At 41.3% G+C, this 27,908-nt stretch overlaps 2 protein-coding genes across 7 annotated transcripts in view; one reads left to right on the forward strand and one right to left on the reverse strand.

Moving 5' to 3' along the window:
• The window catches only part of ppp1r1b (protein phosphatase 1, regulatory (inhibitor) subunit 1B), a 32,219-nt gene extending 13,634 nt beyond the window's left edge, over positions 1 to 18,585 (reverse strand). Inside the window, exons 1-3 of one of the 4 annotated variants that reach the window (XM_026164343.1) lie at positions 18,458 to 18,585; positions 18,040 to 18,141; positions 15,898 to 16,010 (exon numbers count right to left, since the gene is read on the reverse strand). In XM_026164343.1, coding sequence (XP_026020128.1) covers positions 15,898 to 15,990 — 93 coding nt within the window. In that variant the 5' untranslated portion in view covers positions 15,991 to 16,010; positions 18,040 to 18,141; positions 18,458 to 18,585. Of the gene's footprint in view, positions 1 to 8,982; positions 9,435 to 15,897; positions 16,011 to 18,039; positions 18,142 to 18,457 lie in introns of those variants that run through there. The other 3 variants (XM_026164344.1, XM_026164341.1, XM_026164342.1) reach the window with 3 other exon arrangements.
• A 3,188-nt stretch (positions 18,586 to 21,773) lies between these two features.
• On the forward strand, positions 21,774 to 25,959 carry LOC113020399 (neurogenic differentiation factor 2). 3 transcript variants are annotated; one of them, XM_026164338.1, is made up of 2 exons: positions 21,774 to 22,230; positions 24,425 to 25,959. In XM_026164338.1, exon 2 carries the CDS (start codon positions 24,432 to 24,434, stop codon positions 25,494 to 25,496), a length of 1,065 nt encoding a protein of 354 aa, XP_026020123.1. In that variant the 5' UTR covers positions 21,774 to 22,230; positions 24,425 to 24,431; the 3' UTR covers positions 25,497 to 25,959. The 3 variants fall into 3 exon arrangements, with proteins under 3 accessions (XP_026020123.1, XP_026020122.1, XP_026020124.1); XM_026164337.1 differs by lacking the exon at positions 21,774 to 22,230 and adding an exon at positions 22,423 to 23,067; XM_026164339.1 differs by lacking the exon at positions 21,774 to 22,230 and adding an exon at positions 23,074 to 23,665.
• Positions 25,960 to 27,908: the final 1,949 nt, after the last annotated feature.

Genomic DNA, 27,908 nt, shown 5'->3' on the forward strand with positions numbered 1-27,908 from the left:
TTGTTACTTCATCCTTTATCTTTATTATTATTATTGTTCTTATTTTACACTTTTCATTGTTAGGCATTAGGTTTATTTGTAGTAGTCCTTTCCAACGTCTTTCCCTCTTCCATGTTACTGTGGCAGCTTGTCAGCATCTATTTGGGGTTGGGAGTGGAACAGAAAGTAAAGAAATCCAAAGTGCCATTAAAACCAGCAGAGGTTCTTATATTTCAGAAGAAGGGATTAATTCAAAAGAAATGACCTCAACGCCATATTTTATTTAGGAACCCTTGAGAGCACTTTGCAAAATAACACATTCTTATAATTTCACCCTCAGATGAGCCAAGCTACGACTGTCAGGGAAGGTGATGTAGGTACAGAGCATATGAGAGTGGTTAAGTTAATGTCTCTTGTCTAGATGAAGGCACAAGAGGGATCAATGGCAAGGCGTAGAGATTCAGTATCTTGAGTCTTCAGTGGACACTCCATTTCTGGCACAAAACACCTGTAAAAGATGGTCGATTTAGGAGGTGACCCGACAACTTCAGCCTGTCAAACATAGTAATGGAGCAGTGTGTTTAAAAAAAATTTATTAATTAAGCATGCACTCAGTACCCTAAGAATTATTATGGTAGTTAAACACAGTGATAGTTGTATATCACATTATATCACTTCAAACAGAGGTGATCCAGTAATGCTGCACTAATGAATTAGACTAACTATTCACTTTAGCTAAAGTTATTAAGTTAGCTAAAGAGTTGGATGCTGTGTAAGACATAAATAAAGCTAAAATACAAAGGTTTGGACACCGTTTTGCATGTTTCCCTACTGTAGGGGTCTCTGCAAGCATACAGAGGGGGTACTCTGAGAGGGTCCAAGATGACAACTTTGGAATTCTACTAGAAACAGTCGATCATATTTGTTTGTCAAAGCTGAATTCAGGGCAAACTACGCTAAATTACCGTTTTTAGCTAACAGCTACAATAAGCATAACAGTTACTGTACGGCTATCTTTTGTTAACATGACGCTTGTTCTTATACATGTAATACATTTATTACCAACCTGAGAGTTTATCCGCTGGTCATTCGACATGACGAATGACTTTTTATTATCTTTAGCAAGTTTTTACACGACCCTATCATACAACCTTAAATGTATCTGTAAAAATATTAGCTTCCCTTTCTCTTGGTCATATTTGATGTTCAGCTGAATATAAAGTCTGAAGGGCAACTAATTTAAACAAAGCCATGATGTTGCCCTTTTCTCTCAGTCATGCCCCTGGAGATAGCCTCTTAAAAACAAATGGAAGAACCCCATGTGGTGCTCTAAGTGCAGTCTGGCAATTTGAAGTCAATAATACAGTAAGGTGAAAAATGATCCCTTTTGTGTGTGTGTGTGTGTGTGTGTGTGTGTGTGTGTGTGTGTGTGTGTGTGTGTGTGTGTGTGTGTGTGTGTGCACGCGTGTGTGTGCACGCGTGTGTGTGCATGTGTTTTTTTGACTATTTTATCATTTCTGCCATAAAGATTTAATGTGTGATTTTTTTTTTATCTATGTTATTCTTTATGCAAGAACTGTGCATAACGTTTTGTCTGTGAGGATATTTACACTGGATTTCTTCCTTTCTGTCTTTTTTCTTTAATTCTTATTTATTAAGATTTACTATTTAAAATTACTAGCAGATAATGCTGGCGGGCTTTAAAAAGGTTGCACTGAGAAACACCCGCTTGTTGAGTTTCCAGCTGTTTCAAGGGGGGTCAAGGACAAGGCTACGCAAATTTCAACCCCAGCTGCAGCTCTGTCAGATCAGTGAATTCCCATAAGTCAGAGAGGCTGCTGCATATTGCTTCTCAGCATTCACATAACACTTTTGCAATGACCTTTGGCCCCACCACCGGCTAACTGGATAAACAGATGGGCAGCAGATAGCATCTGGAGGGGTTCTCCAATGACCCTCAAATAGAAAATGTAATTACCCTGCACCCACTGGCAGAATTACATCATACTCAGACAACCATCCACTCGCCCCACTCTTTCTTCTCTCTCTCACAGTGCCCCCCAGCATTTATGTAATTAGCTGCTGATAACGGCTGGCTTGTTGTTCCAGAGACTGCTGGTTTACCATCACAGTACAAATACTGCGCCACTGGCTGATGAGTGTCAGGAAGCCCCCTGCCAGGCCACAACCCACAACTGGGAAGGTGCCAATCAAAGCTTTCATAGAGAAAGTAACATTGCCAACAGCCTACAATCACAGGAAAATTCCACTTTTGTTCATGCACTCATATTCAGATGTGTCATAGTATGTAGCTGACAGCCCAATAGGCTGGCACAAATGGAGGGCAGAGCAGCTATAGTTACTCATCTGCAAAGTCACGTGTAACCACCCGTGATAAATGACATAGAAGTTACTGAAAAGGTTACCAACAATCCTATTTTATTATTCCTATTCCTACTATAATCTCAGTAAAAATGATATTACTGTGAAATATAACAGCATTTCCTTACCCATGTGCCCCATTTATTTTGTTGTTTCTTTTTGCTTTTATCGTACTATGACAGCTTGAAAACTACAACCAGGTGGCATCTGGAGGAGCTCTACAGTGCTACTTCAAATAATTTTCTATAATCTATGTTTCTCAAAGAAAACCTATTGTATTATACCACAAAAATGTGCAGAAGCTTGCTCTAAATATTTACTTCCTTAAAGTAACCCATTTACCGGAATTGAACTCTATCTACACAGAACAGCATGTTACAAAAGAGACATTACAAAATATTAGTTTCCATTTCCAGCAGACTATCTCCTGTCATCTTTCTGCATATCCTTTCTTTTAGCTTTAGGGGTTTCCTTCTAAATGCACCGAAGATAACTGAGAGCTTGAACATGTACAAAGCTTATTAGGTTGCAGGGAGATAAATGCTGGGAAAAAAAATGTCTCAGTTACTGCCCTGAAAATCGGAGATTACAACTCATAGAGCAGCAATAACAAAATGCTATGTCTTCTCTGTGTTGATGAAACAGGGATTGGTACCAATCCTATTTGTTTTGATTCATGCTTCAGTGGTCCCCTGAATATGCTTATATCAGTGTGACTGTCCTGGGACTCCAGCTACAAAGCAACTGACCCTGAAAGCAAAATCAGGAGGGGTGGAAAGCCAGCTAAAAGGTGCAGTGCAGGGTTCAGATCCTGACAACCGCTGATCATCCCACAGATCCTGTCTATCTCTTATCCCCCACCCTCGATTTCTGTCCCTGCTGCTGCCCGACTGTTGCCCTTCTAATCCTATCCCTCAATTTTCATCACAAATGTGGCCACTGTTTTGCTGTACTGGGCAGGGTTAAAAGACATCCTTGCACAGTGCATTGTGATTTCTCTGCTACAGCTAGACAAGAATTTGGATATATGTTTTTGGAAATGCACGAATGCACATTAGGGGAATGCACTAGTCTGTATCTTTTCACTCCCTGGCCACAGCCCGACACTGTTTGATTAAAGATGATCCCTGAAGCAAAAAATTAGTGACTGGATTGGAACATGGCACTGGCAGACAGTGGGGGATTTATCGACCAAAATGTTGAAAGTCTAAGGGAGTGTGCCGCAATACTACAAGCATGCAACTTCCATTATGAGTTTTACATGCATGAGCTGCCGAGGGCATTATGGCATATTTTGAACTCACTATGTACTGTGTAATCAGGTGGCAAATCACTCTACCCATAGTCAATATTTACACTTTTTAAGTGTTTGCACATTACACAGGTCTACAGCACAGGAGCCAAGAGGAGGTGATAAATTGTTTGGGTTATATCATCATTAAGAGAGCATGATTTTCAGAATAACACAGTAATGGCTTTCTTACACAGAAGCTGTACTGTTTTGCTTTTTTATGTTTTTGTTTGGAGAAAAAAAAAAGCAGAAAAAGCATAAATAATTAAATAAAAATTTGGACAAAACTGCTATAAACAGATAGAGGCCATGAATAATATGTTGGCCTCCAGAGTCATTAACTACTCAAAATGCCCCAACTGTCAAAAACAGGGAGGAACACATACATACGTAACCCCCAGTAGACAGAAGCCCATTGATTGTGTCCACACTGCAATTATGTGTGGTTTCAGCAAAGCAATTCATCTTTCTTTTTTCTTTTCAAAATAATTTCTTAACCAATTAGTTTTTTGCCACCACAAATATCATTAAATTGCTTCGGGCAGGCAGCCTGGAGAGGAACCAGCCTGCGTCACTGGGAAGAGTGAGTAAAACCAACACAGTGGCATTCCTGGCTTTCCACATGCAGGGAAAGATCACTGCACCCTCTTGTCCAGTCCCAGCATGCTTTGTGGCATCCAGCAAGATGTTCTTTCTGGGAGCGCATGTTGACAGTCCCCTAGACAGCAAACACTCACTGCACCAAAGGTCACTGTTTGATGTTTAACCCAGAGAGTGGACTGGGAAGAATGAGGGGAGGACTGGAGGGCCGATAGGTGTTGGCTTTGCTAGGGAGGATGAGGAATTGTATGAAGATCATCATCAGGGAACTGTGAGTGAAAATCATGCCCTCAATAACACCCTTGACGTTTAATATAGATTAATATGGACTGGATTACTGTTAGAAGCCTTTCGCCAAATGCCCTTTCCAGGCCTTTGTTATTCCCTTTCATGTTATGCATTTCCTGTCACTTCAACTGGTCAGCATGAGCTAACAGGACCAGGCTGAGTGAAGAAAGAGGAGAGCACAGAGATATGTATCTGCTTGTTGAGGCGGCAGAGAGGCAGACTTGAAGGGAATCAGTGATGCTGTGCCATGACGTTAATCTCTGTCCATTATGCACATTACCTTACATCATTTACAAAGCACGGAGGATTGGTGCCTTTGTGGAGTGGCATTAGTGATGGTAAACACAGCCATGTGCTCTCTCTGTTATGTTTCAGGGTCAATCCTGACCGCTTAATGTGAAGAATATTCTAAAATAATGACTTTTAAAAGTTGTGTATTTTTAGAGCATATAAAGGAGATCGTGCCTGTTTTCCGATGTGGTGCTGGTACGTAATCTAGAACAGATTGAGATCCGTTGATTAACATTAAAAAAAAGACTGGCCCCAAAAGCTGGTACCAGCGCAACACCACAAAACTGCTGGGGCTAAAGTGAGGAGCTACCATGAGAAATTAAGTAATCATTTGCAGAAGCAGCCTGCAGATGTATTTAGATTGAAATGTGGGAGGAAGGTGGAGTACCTAGAGATAACACACACAAACAAGAGGAGAACATGCAAACACTACACAGTCTAGATTCAAACCTAAGACTGTGCTTATGCTTTTAATGTGTCCTCAATACACAAATATATTTTTATGGTATTCAATCACATTAAAATCCAACACATGTAGATTCAAAGATTCTGCCCCCCAGGATTTTCTTCCCAACTTCTGCAGAACATAATGTTTGATTCTCAAATCAGTCCAACAGTAAAATGGACTGGTTCTTATATAGCACTCTTTCTCACCCTTTCACACACACGCATTAATAAAAGCACCTTTTCCTATGCTTAAAAGGTTTTATCCTAGCATTCCCACAGTCACACTCCAATGGATGCAATAGGGTAGTTCCAAAAAGATACCAAAGCAGAACTGGTGATGGTAGCACCAGCACTGAGTATCAATGTCAGGAGGTTAAAGATGGAAGGGGTGGAATTAGAAAGTCTGGATGACACATAGAAATGACTTAATTTATCTGAGTGATCTGAAAAATACAGGTTAAACGTTTATATCAATAAAATAATTTTTCAGTGCAGTGCCACAAACAAAATTTCATGAACCTTCAACATACTGAAGAAGAAACAACTAATTAGTGTCTGAAAATGTGACAAAATAAAACCAAGACAATCTGCATGCAAACTGGGTCAACTAGGGACGGTTTTATGTTAGTGTTATTTGACTTCTATTTATAATGGCTCTTGCAGATGCAAAAACATTCCTCTGGAGTAAACAAGCAGGTGAGAAATGTTAAAAAAAAAATCATCTTACACCTTTAAAGGATTTCCAAAACCTGCTATATTCTCCCAAAATGTGCAACATTTCCATGCGTGGGAGGCTTGGAACCGTCACCAAAGAGCATTCACACACATTTACCTCCAAAAAATGAAATTCTACCTATGTAAACAACCTATCACATATACAGAACTATCCATTAAAGTTGACCTTTTAGATGCCAACTGTGGGGGTGCTTTCAATGACATAGTTGGACAGCTTGTCACCATAGTAACAAGGCAGTTCAGTCAATAGTGGTTTTGGGGTTTAAATGCCATTGCAACAAACAGTAAGATGTTACCGGTTGTGTAACAAGTTCCAAAGAATAGTATTGCAACTCATTAGCAAAGTCGGACTAGTGGGCGACAGTAATTGTTATGGGAGGGGAAGGGAATTAAACGAGTGTCGTTAACTGTTACCCCTGCCCACCCACATGTCCCTGGAGAATCCCATCCACCACTGGTAGATGCTATCTGCTTTTAAACACACATAAACACGCATTCTCTCCTGAATGCCCTCTCTGTTTCTCATACTCCCCACCAGCTCATTTGCTTCCTTGTTCTAACTATCAGCATCCATCCATTTGCATGCACAGTAAATAAAACCACCGACCCCAGGCTTTCTAATTCTATGCCTCTGAAACGGTTGTATGGGGAAAGCCATTTGAGAATTTATTCCACATCATACAACACTTTCTACCCACTAGTCCGCTCTTTGGCCTTGCCAGAACTGGTTCAAGATTTCATTGCACTAATTTGTCATTTACAAAAAATGTACAAGTCAGCTAGCAGCACTTCTAACCAACTTGTTTGAAACAGAATCCATATCAGTGGCACTAAAGCATCAAAAAGGTTTTATGTTGCTGATGCACAAATGGCATAATGCTGAAAATCTTGGTACTTAAGTAGTTCTAATAATAATAATTAGATTAACATGTTAGAAAATTTGCAGATCACTAGTTAACTATTACTTAGTTTAAGAGTTACAAATTCAGCCCACCTGGGCATCACTAGTAACAGATGGACTCTTGGAGCTAACGTAAGCTGTTTATGAAAGAAGGACATAACCACTATGGCATTGCTCATTGGTTTTTGAGGTCTGTTTTGAAACTGCAAACTGAGTATTTAGCAAACTTTCCTCTTAGCTTTTGAATAACAGCTTTGTTGAGTGAACAGTATACTTGACTGAGAAACTGACACACTGCAGGCTCTAATGGTAGCAACCTTTTCATGAAGTAGCCATGACGTAAAACATATGCTGTTTATTATCTATTTATCGCCAAATACAGCCATAATTTACAAAATGATCATCATGCTGTATTAAATAAGACTTCAAGCTAGAGATTTAGACCATAAACTTTAAGCCACTTAACTACTGGCTTTTCATACCCAGAAGCTACGTCCATCCTCTATATACAGCTTGTGCTTGCTGAAAAGGTAACTAAAGAGTTTTTGTTTAACTAGTACACCAAAATCCTGAACTAGTGAGAACAAATCTCCAACTAGTACAGACAAAGACCAAATTAGAAGGGGGAAATAAATTAGAAGCCTGACATGGAAGCTTGACTGAAAAGATGTGGTAGTATTAATATGACGTAGAAGTTTCAACCCACATTCCCTATTTGAAGGTGAAGCCCAGGGTCTGGCTGGGAGAATAAAGCCAGCAAATAACCCTAAAAATACGTGATTGTACTTTGAATATTGAGCAATAAAATAAGGATTTTTTTTTTTTTAAATGAGGGTGTAGCCCACATATGCCAGATTGGTATCCTGTGGTTTCTTGGAAGAGGTGATAAGGATCATAGCATGGTGGCAGGGCATAAGGGAGAAAGAGAATTAGAGGGGAAGGAGGACAGCACGTGTTTATATTTATTTTTAAGTAAAAGTCTTATGAAGTGCTGTGAAAATTTTCCATTTTAAAAATGTATCCTGTAGCAGAGATACATGAGAACATGAGATAAGACAAAAAACATGGAGGAAATTCAGCACAATCTCCAAATAAACTCGTGAAAGTTAAGTGCAATCAGCCAGGGTAATGACAAAGTGTTATCAGAGATCACTGTTCTTTATTAAAAGCCTCTATTTTGCAAGCAGTGAAACAGGGGCAGACACTATGGGAGCTGACCCCAGACAGGTAAAGATCAGGCTTTGTATCTTTGTCTCTTTCCCTTCCTTCATATAGAACATCTCACACTTGTCCTCCCAACCTTTCTCTCATCAAGCCCTCATGAGAAATGAGTCGCTGTCCTCGATCATTCTAAGATACTAAACAGTTTCTACTTTGGCCCACTTATCCCAGATCTAAAATAAGAGCCACCGACATTAGCGCCAAAAGGAGAGATCTCAGTTGTCCCATGAAAAATGAGCATAAAAACTTCCACAGAAAAATGCAGGCATTGCTGAGTCGGTGATAAGATAGCGCTGTGGTAAAAGAGGACTAAAGGATATTACTAGCAAAAGCTTATCTCAAAGGTCAGAGAAGGTGCCAAACAGCCAAGGACTAAAATATGTTTTTTACAAACAAAATGTCACAGAAGGAGCAAAGCTGGCGTGAAACAGAAGATAATGACTTTTGTATCAATGTCACAGTTTTAAACAGGTCAGGATGACATGAGGCAGCAACAAGGCACTAATCTCAAGAGGAAACCAAAACGAAGAGAGGGAAATGTCATCAAAATTTCTCAACAGTGTCTAACACAGCAATCAAATTTATCTTTCTATTGCAAAGCTGTCAAAGTGACACAAAGCAGAGAGAAAACTTGCAGAGAGAAGATGCTGTGAAGAGAGAAATTTTGCCATTGCATGTACAGAATCCAACAAATAATGTGGCCTCTGTATTTGTATGAGGGAATGGTATTTGGATGGGAAACTACCAAAGAGAAATTCATCTGTTAAACTCCAATAGTGAATATTCAGAAACACAAACAGAACTTGTCCTTATGGGCCATACAGTAACCTGACCAGCGCCTGCTCACCATCTCCACTTGCCGTGGATCCAGGTTGGTGGGTGCATTGGCTGGCACAGCAAACTGGATCTTCTTCCTCTCCTTGGGCTCCCCCTCGACCTCGGGTGACACAGAGGGCTCCATGGCTCTGGATCCTGGAGGTCTGACTCCCAGCAGAGAGGAGAGGAAGCAGCTGGAAATCTCTATAACCTCCAAGAGGAACCGCCCACTCCTGGGTAGTCCCAGTCCTGAAGACTTTTCTTCTTTCTCTTGCTTCACTCCTTCACAATCTCTCTCTATTTCTACCTCTCTTAGAAAAAGTGAAAAGACTTTTTTTCACCTCTTTTGCTCTCCTGCAGCTGCTAAAATCCCCCTACACCTCTCTGGGTTTCACTCTTTCCCTGTTTGCAGTCCCTTTAAACCTGTGCAGCAGGAGTGAATGAGGCATGTCCTTAGATCTGGCTGTGAGGGAGCGAAGTGGGTGGATAGAGAGTGGAGGGGAGGGGCCAGTGACCAAAAGAAGGTGGAGATATTCAGGGAGAGGGAGGAGTCACAGTAAATGGGGAGGAGGGAAAAGAAGACGTGACAAGGGGTGGAGGGTGGGCAACGCTTTTTTCTACCTATTTAAGCTGAAGTTGATTTGTAATCAGAAAAAAATAGTAATCTCATTACATCAGCTGAGCCTCTTTTGGCCTCTATATGTGAGAGATTTATGATGGGAGATGAGGGTGGCAGGGAGTGCAAGGAGAGATAAACAAGAGGAGAGTGATACGTGCCGTATGCAGGAGGAATGTACAGAGGGATCCTGCTGCTAAGCCGATGCCACCGACATTACTGGATTTACAGGCGGTGTTGTATGTAATGCTATGACCATATGACTGATAGCAGTCAGGGAAAGTACCACGATTGTCAGAGAGAAATACTCAGGATGTCCTTCTGTCAAAAGCTTGATTGGATCTCAGTGAAAAAAACAAGTAAATGTATGCCAAATAAGATAAAACTTATCACAACCTTGGCTTGTATGATTTAGAGTGAATGGGACATAGTGATCTTTAGATGACAAACATGGAGAAGATACAAGTGAGAATGAGAGAGGGGGAAGACATTGTGGTGACATACAGGGAAAAGAGGACAGCGTCAGTGTTATTTTCAGGGCCTTGCTGTTATTTCACTCACATGGCAGAGGGATTTGGACAGTGGAGAGGAGTGGATTTGGCCTCAGGACAGAGTTGGGCTTTGGCATAGGCTGGAATGAAGGAGTCAGCTATAGTGTTGGTGATAGTGGAGGAGGAATAGGAAGTGCACAAGGGGCTGGAGGGACTTTGTGGCCATAACAAAGAAGGTCAAGGTATATATGGCACTTGGGGACTGCATCTACAGAGTCTGAAAGAAAAAGAGTAAACTGAGTGTTTATCCTGCTGGTAAGAACAAAATGAACTTGCCAGAATGCATATTGCATTTTCAAGGGTTTGCCTGAGTGTTGGACCCTGCTACAAAGCCACTTCTGTTCAAAGCAAAGCACCACCTCCACATGCCTGCAAGATGCAACTCATTAGTGGATTATTATCTTCATCTGCTACATGAAGTCCCAAAAGGTCGCGATTTGAGGTTTATGAAAAAATAGAGTACATACAGATTGTCTCAGATGTTGCTGAGTGCTTCTAAAGAAATTTCAGTAATGCACTGCTATTTGATTTTGTTCCAGAGTGGTTGCATAACTTGTAGTGTGTTCAGGGGGATTGCACAATTGTATTTATTTATTTATTTTATAAAGACTGTGTAAAAGGTTCTGTGTAAATGTCTAGTTTACTACAAGGTACAGATTCCAACTTTTAATGAATCCAGAGATTGAGTAGTTCAAATCGACAATGAGGCAATGATCAAACAGAGATTTTTCTTTATGCTTAAAAGATAGCCCCATTGCAGAGTGACATGAAGCATACTTTATATATCAGGGAGGTTTACTAGAGCTTGAAAGGCACATTTGACCAAATGTAATAAATACAGGTGCACTTCAGTGCCTTTGTTCTCGTCATAGCAAATAAGACACAGATTTGGGACTCAACTTGGTCTCTGTACAAATATGAAGGAATGCTTTGCAGGCATTCCTCAGAACTATAATATTGCCATTACAGGAAAGCTCTAATTAGCCTCTGTCAGATCAGTACCATTAGTAACAGCAAGACAAAGAGGCCTCTCTTTTGTGCAGTGCCTGAAAACCTACAAGTGAAGTCGTTTTAAATGTTTTGTTTCACTTCATTTACATCCTCCTTTTTCTCATGCTACACTGCTAAAAAGAGTTAAAAGATAGGTAAAAGAGGCACAACCTTTAAAGAAGTCCAGCTACTGTAACTGAGTACCAAATGTCTGTCAATGATGGGGCATGAGATAGCACAAGGCCCTCTTAAAATATGTCCTCCTACTTCTAGTGTAAGAGTCCCACCCAATGCCTACTTGCACTGGATGACAGCATGGACATGACCAATGGTGCATCTTACTTCAAACAAATATCCATGTAATCTACTGAACTCAGGTTTTAATTTGCAGCTTAATCCATTTCTCCACTAAAAATTCTTCACCATTACCTAAGTAGGATTATGACTTTTACTTCAATAATCCAAAGAGTCGTGAGCCTGTGTTGTAAGCTACACTTGAGGCTGATGATCACGTTCAGAGGTTTGTTTGTTTTCTGTTGTTTTGTAAGACTAATTTCCCACACTGTTTATAGTTCTGAGCAATTTTGCCCAATTTAAAAAGAAAGGGGAACTGCCGCTGCTGCGTACAGCTAAAAATACCATCAAGCTAAAGCTAGTAAAGAAAGAAAAAAAAGAGGAAAAACATCACATCTGCTTTTCACACTATTCCTTTGGGACAGCATATGTAAGGAATTTGTTTCCAACTTTGTTTCCTCAAACTAGAAGCAACTTATAGTCAAACTATAAGCTTCCCCCAAGCATAATGAAGTGGTACCGGCACCTAAACCTAACACTGTAATTTAACGCCTCATTTATAATTTGAACCTAATCAAACAGAGACAGAAAATACAAGTGACAAGTTTAAGGTCATTCTCCCTTTTTGCTTATACTACAAACATATCAAAGTATCAAAAGATGGAGTTCATGCATCACTCAATAAACCACTCATTTCCCTCTTCTCATACTGATGGTGCATTCGGGATCTGGACTAAACTAAATATATTCCTTAGGTATTTGAATATAAATACATATCAGTGCAGACCATTTTGTGGCCTATTTTTAAATCCTACTGAAACTCTGTAACAGGTTTCTTTGCAGGGTTCTGTTGGGAGGCAGGTTTGAGAGAAGAAACTATATCAATGCTGTAATCAGATGCAAATTCCAGCATGCTGCCCACTTCACAGGAATTAAATCTGCCAAGCTGACTCAGAATAAGGATCTGTTTATCATGAGTGTTGACAAGTGCAAACAGGACTTAGCTCATCTTTTTGTCAAAAAATTTTAAACCCATTTTAAGATAAGTGATAAACCCAGAAAGAACTTAAAGCTCTGCTAGCACTAGTAGCTGAAGAGACCTGCTTGACAGTGAAGCTGGCTAAGATGGAAATCTGCAACTGCGCTATGTCACAGTCAGTAGATAAAGCTAAAAAAAAAAATGCACCAAAAAGCACCAAAGCTGATATGTATGTTTGTCTTCAACATTGTTTTCATCTAAGAAAGAATTGTTTTGATATTTAGATTTTTTTTAAATAATTTTAGCATTGTGGTTGCTAGAAACATGTCACAGGAATTCGTTTGGGCAGATTCAGGCAGCCTCTCTGTTTAAGAGAGGTCTCACCTTCCAGAGAACTTTATTCTTTCCCCCTCATCAGCAGACAATTTGATTTTTAGCATCATAATATCTGAATGAAAATTCATTACTAAACATCCCTTCTGGCCATAAAATATGAAAGTTGCAATTTCTGTCATTTTGAAAAGAAAGTGCTCTGTTAGTCCAAATTCCACAATTCAGAAAACCCAGGATATCCACTGACAATACAGTAGACGTCATATAGATTGCGTAAATGGTGCTTGATGTAGAGATCTCACACTTGTGTTCTCCACAGTGGAATAAAATAAATTTCTGGTTCTTGGAGGGTTTTTTGTAAAAGTGAATAAATAAAAACAGAGAAAAAGAAAACACACAGACTGAATGAGCAAGTGTGATGCTGGCACAGTAAACATAAACAGGATGATCATCTGGGATCTGAAACTTCAATTACAGATAACGCTGTAGTTCTTCGAAAAGCAATCACAATTCTCGGGCAAAATAAGACAGGATTTAGAGAAGAAAGGAGCAGCAAATAAAAAGAAAGTGTTTATAAATCAAGTAAAATACGATAAAAAAAGAGATTTAAAATAAATTATAATAAACGATCATTAAAACTGGTCAGAAAAGAGTGTGCTGTTATTGATACTTAAAATAACCCTTTAAAATTCATACTTCATAATAAAAGCACATTTTAAACACTCTAACTAAATGATTTCATATTTTACTGAAGATTCACCATCATTATGCTGCACATGATGCAAAGCACATACCAGCTAAATTACATTAGAGCACCAGTAAATCAGATTTAGGGCACTAGTAAATCAGATTTTTTTTTTTCTAAATTCAGTCGACTCCTTCTATTTCTAGGAAAATCTAACAGTATTTAATGTTGCTGTTACTGGCTGCTGCTCTGTTCTGCCAGCTCATTGTGTACAGTTCCACGAAAGCAGCTGAAATTATGTTAAAAGATGAAACCGTTTGGTTCAGTAGAATACGCAAGGCTGACTATTTCAGTGCATTATACAGGGAAAATGTATTCAAACATTACATGCTAATCAGGAGCATCCTCCCGCTTTGGTTGTATGGATTACTACAGAGACAAATTGTCAGGTAAGCTTTCAAATCAGAGCAGCCAGGCATTGTAAAATCCCCCGACCGCCTGTCATATTAACGACATTACTCCACATTGCCGACACACTGACAAGTAGAACAAATTGCTCTAATTGGAAAGCAAACAGATATTCTACAGAACTCATTTGTGCATGAAGGGATTAACAAATAAAACTACTTCAAAGGGGAAAAAATGTTTTAATGCTCTGATACTAAGCTATCTAATTTTTTAATTTGTGCACTGTTACACTAGTGCCGGCCTACCTGTAGTGAATATCTCCGGGGAAGTCAGTATTTATTTGTAGCTCTAATTAAATCAGTTATGTCACTTGCTCTACTCATGATGCTGCTGCGTGTATTTACAGACACTGTCTAAACTCATCGATATGCAGACTCGCATGTCTCTAGCTCTATTTTTATTGCACTTCACAGTGTTTATTCATTTAGCTTCCGCCTTGTCATTAAATCACTGTTTTGGCAAAACCACAGGAAAAACCTTCTGAAGATAGATCTTACTAGCTGCTTTAGAACAGCGAGCTTTATAATAACTCCAGCAGACAGCAGGGACAACCTGTACAAAATGTGTGGCATGTGTACTGTAAACTCACGCACACAAGTACTCACAGTGAAGACACTCCAACCCAGATAAAAGGTCTGCAATTCTATCTGCTCCTAAACAGAGCATCTTGTGCCATCTGACAAAAGCCTTCCTGTTATGAAACTAATTCACAGGTGCATTAGACCCCCTGCAGAAGATACCCCAACCATTTCAAGCACGAAATGCATTCTGGTTATCTCAATGAAGTCGTGTCAAAAACAAAAGGGAACAAGGAACTGTGTTGGTAAAAAAGCAACAATATAACAGATTAACCCGTCTCTTTGAGGCTAGCATAATTCTCTCTACCTGCTGGGTCCTGTAGTAGTAATAAACCCGCACATTCACAGGGGATTTCAGGGAGAAAAATCACTGTGAAAGGTGAAGTATTCCATTAGTCTGGATGACAGAGAGGCTTTATAACATAATAGCAGGTGGTATCTCAGTTGAGGGGCACAGAGAGATACTGTGTATCAGTCAGCACCTCACTTGACTCCTCACTCATCCAGTTATATAACATACCATCGCACAATAAACACGCTCTGTTCATATAAAAAACCACAGTCGGATACACCTGGGAAAGCTGCCCTTCCCAGCAGTATCAGCACCAACTGTGGTGACATTATGTTGCATTGTGTTGACTAAAGATGCTTGTGTACCATCTACTGTTCTACTAGTGTAATTACAAGTTCTTAAACGACTTTCGTCTTGAAGGCTTTACTTCTTTTCATTTGTTTTTATGTATATATGCATACACTCCTTGGTCACTTTATTAGGTACACCTTTCTGGTACTTGGCTCTATCCCCTTGTGCCTTCAGAATGACCTTAATTCTTTGAAAACATTGCTCATAGATTTTGCCTCATGTTTACATGATTCTGACAAATTCTGACCCGACCACCCTAATGTCACAGCAGAAATGAAGGGAAAATTTTTCACATCTTCTATTGTCCAATTTTGGTGAACCTATATGAATTGGACCCTCAGTTTTTGTGTTCTTAGCTGACAGAAGTGGTATCTGGTATGGTCGTCTACTTCTAGGTTTGATGTGTGGTGCATTCAGGGATGCTCTCTGATCGATGCTTTACCATCAGCTTGATTAAGTCTGGTCATTCTCATCTGTCCTCAGACATCAAAGGCATTTTCACCAAAGAACTGCCAGCTACTGGATATTATCTTTTTTCTTGACGGTAAAGCCTAGAGATGGTTGTGCAGGACAATCCCAGGAGATTAGCAGTTTCCACAATATTCTGACCAAAAAAACACTCAAAGTCACTTAAATTACTTTTTGCCCACATTCTGATACTTGGTGTGAACTTAAGCACTTCATCCTGACAATGTCTAAAGCACTGAATTGCTGCGATCTCATTGGCTGATTAGATATTAGTGCTAGTGGAAGGGGGGGTTATGAGTTATTTTTGTGCAGAACTTGGATTGTTTTCAGATTTTTCTCACCATTTCAGCAGGGTGGATGTTTGACGCCAAATCAGGTTGTCTGATTGAATCAGGTTCCTTCAACCACTGGGTGCCATCTGTGGAAGCCATCATCTGAAGTGGTACACTGAGTGCTGTGCATGGAAATATGGCAGAAATCAGACAGGCATAAAAGGAATTACCCCCCTGGAGTTTGTTAGGACAAGATCGCACAAATAAACCTGCAAGAGAATCAGTGAAGGAACACCAGATGCAAAGAAAAAAATAATAATTCAGGAACAAAACAATATACAACAACACATCAGGGGACACAAAACCTTCTGAAACAATAAAGAAGTCAATGCAAATTGTTCTTAAAATTTAACTTCAGTGTGATAGGCTGCTTGAAAAGTAAAATATGGTTCCCAGACTAGTGTGTAAAGACCAGCAACAGACCATGCTAGAACACCACTGAGGTCACAGTTCACAAACAGAAGGACAGTAAAGTTTCATACTTTCAACTATACATTCTCAGGAAATCTAGACAATAAAATCTAGATAGTATAGATGCAATATATATATATGTGTGTGTGTGTGTGTGTGTGTGTGTGTGTGTGTGTGTGTGTGTGTGTGTGTGTGTGTGTGTGTGTGTGTGTGTGTGTGTCTGTGTGTGTGTCCTGTAGTCTCTTTGGTGGACTTTCACATAAAGTAACTTTGTAGATTAATTTGTGCAACACCCTGCATATCACTTTCACTTGCGGAAAGCACACCTGCCAGAAATTAGGTTGCTTTTTATATCAACAAATTATATTACAGTGCTATTGTTAGGTTTTGTATTGTTTATTGTCATTTATGCTTAGAAATATCTACTTATATATGCTTAGAGTTTTATAATTAGTTTTAGATTTGTAGAGGTTTGATCCTTAATAGTCTGCAAACTTTGTGTGCATTCCAGAGCACTCTGGGAGCATGTGAGAGGTCGTACCTTCTCTTATTGTTTTATGGTAGGATAAACGTAGCTATATCTGTTTTAGGCTAAGTGCCTTTTGTTTAGATGAACTGCTGGACTTCCAGACCAGCAGGTTTAGGGAAGTCATTTATGGGGTCACACTCGGACCACACACACACACACACACAGGGAAGGTACTCTTTGTTTGTATGTAGACGTCATATGTTAATGAAGCTATGTATATTCATGTAACTTCAATAAAAGAGCAGTGTTATGGGGGAGCAGATGAGAGCAACTGGGGTCAAGCGAAGGAACGGCGTTTGTCCGGTTCTCTCCCGTGCACGAGAAACATGAAGAACTTTGCCTACTTCGTGTCTTGCTTGCTGTGTAATTATATTGTCTTCAACGTTCCAGCGAATAGGTTCAAGCTACAAACCTATCAGTTATATTTTTAATATATTAAACTCTTAAGCATTTTGTTTGGCATAATCTCTAGTATGAAATAAGCACTAAAAGAAATTCCAAAGAAAAAAGCCTGACAGTATTTACACTTCACTTATTGCAAATTCCACTTCAATTTGTGATAAGTGATGGGTAAATACAGATAGTACTCAAAGCTCAACTCAGCAATAATAAAGGATATAATTATAAACAAATTCCAGTAGATGGCAGCCTTTTGCTACATTTGGCTCTTAAGCAGGCTCAACCCTTGTTGACTAGAAATAACTTTCCTAGTGGGGGTTGAAACTGAAACTGAGGTGATCGTTTAGGATGAAAGCAAATTTAAAAACGTGTTGCCACTGAGGGGTATTAAACAGTTGAATAAATCACTCTTAATAGGATGCGGCAGTCTAATCAAGATACAGTGAAAACAGAGAGGAAAATTCTAAGACAGGACTATGAGGGTGAAGGACAAGCTGAACGGACATGAGGCAACAATGAGAGAAACTCAGTGTTTAAACTTTGACATGTAGGTTTCCTCAAGGATAATAGAGGGTGATGTGACTGATAGATACGTGAGAGCAACAATACACGTGTGCCTGGATGTCAGGAGCAAAGTAGGGTGGGGTGCTGTAGATGTAGCAGGTGGAAGACATGGTGAAGGCAGAGACAGAGGAGGACATGGCAGTAGGGCAGTGATTTAATTAGCACCCTCTACCCCCTCCAGCCCTTCACTCATAGCATCAATAATGCATGGCCCCTTGTTTCCACTGCCATAATTAATCCTCTCTTACTATAATTAAAAGCCAAAAATCCCACAAGATGGTTCAGCTTGGCCAGGCATGGGTAGGGTTGGCACGGGAACTGATGAAAAACTCCAGAGCCTCATATTCGCCCTGTGGACAGACAGATCGACAGACAGACATGTTGACAGAAAGATCAATAGTCGACCCAACTCCATCACAGGCAGAAGGAATGAGGCATGAAGACAAGCTGAAATACAAGGGGAAAATGTGACATGCAGCAAATCAAATGAATGAATTTGACAGACTTGTGATGAGAAGCGCTCCTCGAAAAGGGGGCTTTGTGTGCAACATTTGTAAATGAGTAAGTGAAGAAAGAGCAAGCCAAGCACCCACCTAAAAACCCCAGAAAAGAGGACGGGTGTACAAATACACACACACACACACACACACACACACACGTACTTACAGAGACATCCTGCTCCCAGATGAGGTTTATCTCTGCTGCAGCCAAGCCAGACGAGAGGGAGAGGTGGAGCTTTCTGATGCTGCAATTAGGACCACACTGTCTGGGCGAGCAAACAAGAATGAATATTTCAGTCCGGAGATCTCCATGGGTACCTATGGTGGGGGCCTGGCACACCTACAGGCACACACACACACACACACACACACACACACACACACACACACACACACATACATAGACGGATACACAGCTTATCATGGCTGCCAGAATTATTCACCTCCCAATCACAGATGCCACAATTATCACATCAGTATCGCTGCGTAAATGATGCCAACTGTTATGCTCATTGAACTATTGTACAAGGTTTACAATGTGAGCATAAATATGGATCAGTAGCAGTCCTAGTATGTAGCTGATCCCTTCTCCTTTATGAAAATAGGTGCAACGAGCATCCGAGCTTGGCCGCGTGCCAGGAAACAGCACAGTTGGCAGAGCAGAGGTCATCTCTCAACCTACCTCAATTTCTTCTCTCCCCCCGCCTCCCCTCTCTCTGGCTACCTTTCTCACCTCCTCTTCCAGACTGAAAGTACTCACCTCCCTCAGTCACCTCTTTGGTCTCTTCAGCATTTTTAAACGGTGCTTTACTTCAGGATCTCTGCTGTGCACATTCTCTTCACAGCACACACACGCGCACAAGCCTTGTACATTAGGATTACTCCCTCTGGTGTGGGTTCATTGTCGATGCTCCGTGCAGCCCTCCTCCTGCCCCGCCGTCCTCGGCCCCATCTCTACTTGATTTATCGCCCTAAAATACCACTGCACTAATTAGTCAAGTAATTAATTAATAAGCATTTGCATTTGTGCATATGCAATTAGGGGACTGGAGAGAGGAGAGTGCAGATGGGGTCCGGGAGTCTGATGGGGGTGGGAGGGTCCGTGTGTATGTGTGTATATGTGTGTGTGCATGTGAGCTGTATGTCATATTTGTGCCAGCAGAAGTTTGCACTTCTTCCAGAAAGACAAGTGAAGTGCAGGTCATCACCTCACACGTCTGACAGTAAAAAAAGGGAAGAAGGAAGGGGTGAGGGAATGACAACGGTATAGGGAGGTGTGGCTTGATGACTTTGAAAGGCTCTTATGTGTCATTTGAACATGGAGGAAACGAGTGATGGAGAATTTGAGATCTTAAAGGGAGAGGGCTTTAATTTAGAATCTGACTGCATGCGTTTAGCCTGTAAAAGCACAGCAGGTGGTCCTTACTTAAGGCTAATCCACATACAAACCGGATGCAAAGTCATTCTAAAACATCATAATTCCAAACAAGCTCTTCTCTGGCATTTCAATTTCAGATCAAACTCTCCTTGATTGGAGCCGCCTTGAGCCCAGTGCTGGCTAAAGCCACGCCGTTGACATTTAGCATTTATTTTGGCAAGGTGACCTGAAGGTTGTTTTGGACTTGTTGGGAAGCACCAGGCTCCCATCACCACAGCGCTCGCATCTCTCCCCCCCTCCACCGTCCAGCCAAGGTAGGATAGGGCACCAATTTGGCTAGCAGTGAAGCTCAGTGTCCCTCAACACAAATACACATGCTGACACAATCACACCACCGTGGTTCAAGGTACTGCCAGTTTATCATTCCCTCTTTCCCATAAGGGATAAGAGACACATTAATGAATGTGCAACATCACGGCTCCCTAACCACAGCTGCCACACTAGCGTTAACCCCAGGGATGACCCCGCAACCTCCCAAACACTGCCATAGTTGTGGCTTTGCAGGCAATGTAGGGGTGATCCAGACCCAAGGACATGATCAGCTTCTATCAGCTATTTCTCAGCCTCCAGGTCCCTGTTCCCTCAGCCCGATGGGTGTCTTTGTGCCAAGTTGGACTTGGTGGTCATCAGGCTCATTTCTCCCACATTAACTCCACTAATGCCTCCTAAATAGAGAGATCTCTGAGCTGGGGTGGACACAATGCAGCAAATCAGACATATTGGAGGGATCGGGGCGCTGGTGGCAAGAAATTCTTGCATCTCTGCCACTGATGTGCCAACATGCCTCCTAAATATTGAGGATCTCTGCCAGATTCAACCAGCATGTCATCTACTGCTACACCCCCCTTCCTCCTCATTTTTCAAACATCCCTAGTGGGTCTGCACACCTGGGTCTCAGACTCTCTCTCACCCATCCTCTCACTGTGTCTCTGTATCTCTTTCCCTCTCTCTGTGACACTTGCCCCTGTGGACATCCCCACCCACCCACCCGCCCTCCATGCATGCTGAAAACATGACCAGCAGCTCTGGCAAACCTCACACATTCAGACACTGTTACCAGTAAACATTTGATCTTCACACACGCACACCATGCATGCAGCTAAAGCCTATGTAATGGTATATGTTTTAATCTAATTCATTTGAAGCTCCGGCAAGTGGGTCATCTGCAGCCAGTGTTGGGCCCAGAAGAGTCAGAACAAATCACAGTTGGTTTTGGTTGTCGTTCCTCTGAATACATTGAAGCATAATTTGATCCAATTAGGTAAATAAATAAACAATATGCCGTCTGTTCCACGGTCTTAATGCACTTATAATGCATCCTCATCTCCCTCCCCCACTCAGCTTCTGAACCGGAGCTGTGGTGGAGGGTAAACCCCACAAATAAACACGGTTTGCCCACCTTTCATTTGATGAGAGTTAATTGATATGATTTTATAATAGGCTTTGAGGATAGACTTTGAGAGAAGATAATTGATTAATTGCTTGCTCAGATATTTTAAGTAGCTCTTGTTTGACTGCTGGTTATAGTTTACCCACTGTATTGCCACTTATTCCACATTTTTATAAGAGTATATCCTTCATGGGTGATGCTGAAGTGTGATGACTACCATAATATATGGAATTAGCATCAGTGGGTTTTCTGATATGACTTCACATACTTAATTGTCTTTAGCCCTTTTAATATCACCTTTTTCGTGGTAAGTGCGGGGATATTTGTGCAGCTCTCCGTTATATTGTATTAAACGCCGAGTCGTGAGTTTGGCAGGGGATTACCAAATTTCACAGGTTTGAATTTAAAAAAAAGTAGCTTACATGTCTTGAAACAGCAGCACAGGTCAACAATGATGAGTTTTGTTGTTCCACCATTTTATTTTCTCCCTCTCTCTTCTGTTTTTCCTCCTTTTTTTCTGGCTGTGTGAGCGCTAGCGCGGTGACAGATGGCGAAGCCCTCCTCCTCCTCCTCCTCCACCACCACCATCACATCTACCTCCTCCTGCTTCTCTCTCTCTCTCTCTTTCTCTCTTTCTCTCTGTGTGTCTCTCTTTCCCCCGGGAGGGCAAATCTCTCCGAATGCGGGCGCATGTCAATCACCGGGCTCTCATGTGATGGCTCTTGCCGGTGACGTGCCAGCCATATGGGCGCTGGCATCACAGCCATAGCTGGTATGTAACCCCGTCCCCGGTAGCTCACGATTGCCACACGCACACACACACACATACACACACATGCATACATGCTCACTTACTCACTCAGTCACTCACACGTATACACAAAGACACAGCCAAGACGCACGTTCGTTCACAAGCTCCACTTATTCGGGCGCGCGTGCTGGGAGAGCGGCACCGCTTAACGTCAGCACCAGTGAAGAAAGACGCGCGCTTCCTGCACCTATACTCTGATACAGAGCGGTGGTTCGCTCGCTCGTGTGGTCCCTGAAGATGGTCTGAAAGTAAAGAGCGTTTTTTTTCTCCTCCCATCCCCTGCGAAGAGCTCGAGCCGAGGTAAGTTGGAACAAAAAAATACAGGCTTAGAAAAAAAAAACTATCAGTGTTGCTGAAGTGTCCGTGCAAAATGTAGGAGAAATGTAATCTATAAATTAAATGCATTTTAATTCCAGGTGTTTGGATATATTGTCAGAATTAACTTTTAATAAATGTTAGAGGTGAATTAAACACATTTATTGCACATACATTTTATTGTAAAGGTCTATTCTACAGATAAAAATGTAAATGTATAGTCGCCTCCAGTGTCAGTGACTTTGCTCTGGTATGTTGGGATCGATCCACTAGATTAAAAGCACAATGCCGGTGATGGCACGCTTTGAAACCCAATCTAATAAAAAAAAAAATGTCACGCATTAACGTGCAATTTTCGTGTTTGCCTTTTTGTTGGATACCAATGCGGGCGCATTTGCACAAAATAGCTCCTCACTCTCTCACCTGCTCGGCTTGCCCTTCAACTTCAAACATCCCAAACTAGCTGGATTATCATAAATCAGACAGCCTAACGCGCTCAAGTCAAAAAGCCAAGCGTCTCCTGATCCCGATTTCACTGCTTTATGATCATTTACAGGAGCGGTTCCGAGGACTGGAGCAGCCCTGATCACAGCGCACGGGCTGTAAATAGATCACATCGGACACTAATTTGATTTAGAGATTCCTGCGTCTGGACCTTGAATCTGACAAACAAAAGACAATGAGTGTGAGACATTTCCGTGGAAGATTTGTTTTTATAAATCGGCTCCGGTACCTTGATGGAGGACGTCCTCGAACTTAATGGGAGATTTATTGATGATTTTGTCGATGATTTGCACGTTCAGTCTCGGAGCAAATGAAAGGGTGGGACAACGCCATTGACTGTGACAGGCAGTCTGCGGCATGATTTATCTCTGTTTGTCCAGTTTTATCTTCAACAATCTATCTCGCCAAAACATGGTTTGAACCATAAACAGAGCCTTTTTCAGTGGAGGGGCAGGAGGCTTTGCAAGAGAGGCCATTTCACGACTTGATTTTTTTATATTTAACGAGGGCTAAAACGATACAAGCGATTTCCATCTGTAAAGGTTATCGCTGACTAAAAAGTGCTTTGAAATCGTGCACTCGTGCATACTGAATTATGTGTGAAATCTATTTCATGTAAGCTGCACGGTCTGTTAATTAAACGATGTTGTGTTTTTGCTTCTAATTGAGCAAACCTCCTGAGCCTGAGATTTAAAAACTAGATTTTGCCCCTGGCACACCCCCCGAGATAATTAACCAACCACCACAGCCTACCTTACCATGAGCTGCAAGTCTATCTGCTGCTGCACTATAATAATAGCTCGGAAGTGGAACGTGTCAGGGAGGAAGCCAGTGGAGCCTTATTGAATCTGTCAAAGATCACCGTGTTTCTGGGTGTTTCTTTTTCTGTGATGGGACTGCATTTGCTAATCAAGTGGTAGGCTGATCGTTTTCGTTTCGTTTTTCAGACGTTACAGTCAGCAAGTGTCATTAATTGTTAACGGTTAATAATAAGGTATTATAATGATAGTGACAGTATTTTGTGTACTTTTACTATGATTAGTATTATTTTCATTGATCTGATATGTTTTAAAAACGGATTTTTTGTGTTCCGTTTCCCTTTTTCTCATATATATATAAATGTATATATGATCAGACAAAATCAATTACATAAAATCGTCTTTGCCTTGCTTGCCATGAGCAGAGGTGCTGGAATGCAGCCAGGAGTGTATATGGGCGTCAGGAGGAGTGAAAGTGGGGGCCCCCATGGGACCTGTAATGTGGCCCCTGCCGCTGGGACCCGCTGCGATAGGACGCGTCAGGGCATACGACTGACAGCAGGGAATTAAATGGGGATCCGTCTGGCTGTAGCCCAGCCTAAGGATTTAAGGGTTTTCTTTCACTTTTACTCTTTCCCCAAATTTACGCATTTGTCATTTTTTCTGGGACAACAACAATTTAGCAATAACCTTAAATATAATACATCCTCGGGAGTTTATATAATCCTAAAATAAGCCAAATATCTGAATTTTTTATTGTGAAGTGCGATAAAGGAAGTTTTTTTTGTTTGTTTGATTTAGGGTTTTTGTGGAACCATTGTATCTGAAATTTCTTCGCTGTCACGCAATCTGCAGCGCCCACACAAAATGTCTTGTGATTCCGAGGCCTAATTTTCGATATATTCCTTCCCCTCTAGATCCACAATGTTAACGAGGCTTTTCAGTGATCCTTCGCTGCTTCCCGACGTACAAAAATATTCCGACTGGGCCGAAGACAGCGACAGCGACAAGATCAAAGAGGAGGATCAGGACACCCAGGACGGCATGGAGGTCTCTGGTCTAAGAGGAGGCAGTCGGACTCACTCAGAACACGATGGGGAAGACGACGAGGACGACGAAGTGGAAGAAGAGGACGACGGAGAGGACACGGAGGGAGACAGGCCCAAGAAACGGGGCCCCAAAAAACGCAAAATGACCCAAGCCAGGGTCGAGCGCTCCAAGATGCGGCGGATGAAAGCAAATACTAGAGAACGCAATCGCATGCATGACCTGAACTCTGCTCTGGACAATCTGCGTAAAGTGGTGCCCTGCTACTCCAAAACACAAAAACTGTCCAAAATTGAGACGTTACGATTGGCCAAAAACTATATCTGGGCCCTGTCTGAGATATTACGCTCTGGGAAAAGGCCTGACCTTGTGTCCTACGTCCAGTCGCTGTGCAAGGGTCTCTCCCAGCCTACAACCAACCTGGTGGCTGGATGCCTCCAGCTGAACTCCCGCAACTTCCTCACTGAGCAACAGTGCCAGGAGGGGGGCAGGTATGGGTCAGGCTCCTTCTCCATGCATTCCTACCCTTACCAGTGCGCGCGTCTGTCTAGCCCCCACTGCCAACCGGGCTCGAACTCGCACCCGCTGAGGACACACGGCTATTGCTCGACTTACGACTCACTGTATGGCGGGAGCGGATCCCCGGAGTATAACAGTCCCGAATATGAGGGGCCTCTCAGTCCGCCTCTGTGCATCAATGGCAACTTTTCCCTGAAGCATCAAGGCTCTGCGTCCCCCGACAACGAGAAGGGGTACCACTATTCTATGCATTACTCCGGTCTGCCCGGCTCCAGACCTGCTGGGGCCCACAACCTGGTGTTTGGCTCCTCGGGGACCCGGAGCGGTATTCATACTGAAAACGTCCTGCCTTACCACGACATGCACATACACCACGAACGGGCCCCCGTCTATGATGAACTGAACGCGTTTTTTCACAATTAGACGACAAGCCTATCGTGCGTCCCCTTGCAATCAACAATCTATCCACGGCACACTTTTTGACAAGCTTACCCGCCAGGATTTAGGCATTCTGGGGGAAATCCTCCACTTGTTGTCATTAGTGTTGTTCTTTTAATTTGTTCTGTCTTAAAACATGTTTTTGCTATAGTCAGAGATGTAGTGGAAGGTAGTATACCTAACCTGCAAAGTGTTATTTTGCGCAATGTTTCTATCTCTAAGCGGAAATTTGACAAACAAATCAAGACTAATGAGGAAAATGGAATTTTACATTGTTCATAATTTTAATCTGTGGTTTGTCTTTGTATTGGTGGTTGTCTGTATTTTCATGGCTGGGAGTCAAAGTTTACGCACTAATTTATTCACCACTACATCACTGGCTACAGCTCTACCCTGATATTTGCGATGGTTTTCTAATAAAATACATGAATAACCGAGCAAAACGACATCACATTTGGAAAGATGTGTTTGATTGTTTGTTTGGGTTTTTTTGAGAAATAATTAAATCCAGACGAAAACAGAGGGAAAAATCCTGAGAACTGTACTTGTTGGGTTGCTTTAGAAGAATCTGTTCTACAGCAAATCAATCGTTTCTGCGTCTATGCAAAATCTAACGAGGCCACAGAGCGAGGCAAGTAGGCCCAGAAGGACACTGTATGTTCATCAGCACTGTTGCTGCACGCACGGGTGCGCGCGCACACACACACACACACACACACACACACACACACACACACACACACACACACACACACACACACACACACACAGGAATAAACACGAATCTGAAAATGGGCTGGCCACAATGTTCAACTTTAAAATAAAAAACATAAATAAACAAAAAAATAAAAATAAATAAATAAATAAATAAATGACATTGGAATCGGACTTTTTCTTATTTAATTTTCTACTTCTATTCATACATATTACCGTTGCTCTTCTAAGTGAGCCATTGCACTGTATTTTATTTTCAAATCAAATTTTTGGTTCCATATTTTCTATTTGCAATCTGCTATGCTAAACACTTCACTATTATCATTATTATTATTATTATTATTATTATTATTATTATTATTGCACGTATTTATTGTATTGTTTTCTAATTAATGTTAATAGTGTCCGGAAATGAAGGGAACACTGTGTTGCTGACCATTGTTCTATCTTTTTTTTTTTTGCTCTTTCGTTATTTTAATTTATTTATTTTATTAATATTATTATTGCTTTATTTTTTGAAAAGACTCAAGTCTTTTAACTTTGTATTCAATAAACTGTGTGGTACAATAAAACGACGATAAACGAGACTGTGCAAATTGATTCCTTTTTAAGTCTTTGGACATCTACATGCGTTTTATTATTAAAATGACTTTAATTTATAAGGGAAAAAAGTGCATAGCCTGCATCACTCCTTTTGGATATTATGAGCCTGACCGGGCCTCGTGCCACAACCTGCAGGAGTTCCTCCAAGCCTCGGGGCTTTTATCCTATAAAATAGGGCAGGAGGGAGAGATCGGTGTTGCCATCTTTCTAGATTGACTAAAATGGTGCCAGTGCGTCGTTTTTGCCTGGCGAAGGTCTCCGCCTTTAAAAATGCACGGAAAGATTTGAATGTATCTCAGGACGTCAACAGATGTACTGCGGACATTTGGCTTAAGGGAGAATCTACAAGATGAATAGAACCTGGACACCGTGGTGAACACACGTACACACACACACACACACACACACACACACACACACACACACACACACACACACACACACACACACACACACACACACACACACACACACACTCACGAAATACAGATTAAATTATGCTAAGCGCTGCAATTAACAGCATCATGGAGTCTCCTTCACACTTTCTTGACCAGAAAGAAGGAAGAAAGAAGTCTCTTTCAGCACCTCGGACAGCTCTTACACCTGGTGTTTGGTCCATGCAGTGTGAAGCTTAACGCCATGCAGAACATAAAGGGCTCCATTTTGCAAGTGATTTTTTTAGATTTTTAGGAAACAAACACGTTGTGTATGTCCTTTTCTTTTGCACCAGAATATTCCATCGCTCATTCAGAAGTCTAAAGTTCCAACACCAAAAGGAAAACACATAAACACCTCTTCTGTTAATCATCACATTATTTCGATCGCTTAAATACTCTTTACATCATTGATACATAAGCATTAGGCCTGTTTGTTTCAAATGCCTTCATATTTATAATTGTGTAAAAAAAGAAAACCCACACACACACACACACTTTGCGATCCTGACGCAACGGAAGCAATGCAGCCGTGACACCAGCTAAAATCCAAATATTTGTTAAAACAATATTATTTTAAAGACTATTCATTAACATATTCATGCTGATGTATAATCAGTTCCCTTTCCTTTCCTAAAAGTTCCCT

Source organism: Astatotilapia calliptera, chromosome 4, assembly GCF_900246225.1.
Source record: "Astatotilapia calliptera chromosome 4, fAstCal1.2, whole genome shotgun sequence".
NCBI classification, from domain to species: Eukaryota; Metazoa; Chordata; class Actinopteri; order Cichliformes; family Cichlidae; genus Astatotilapia; species Astatotilapia calliptera.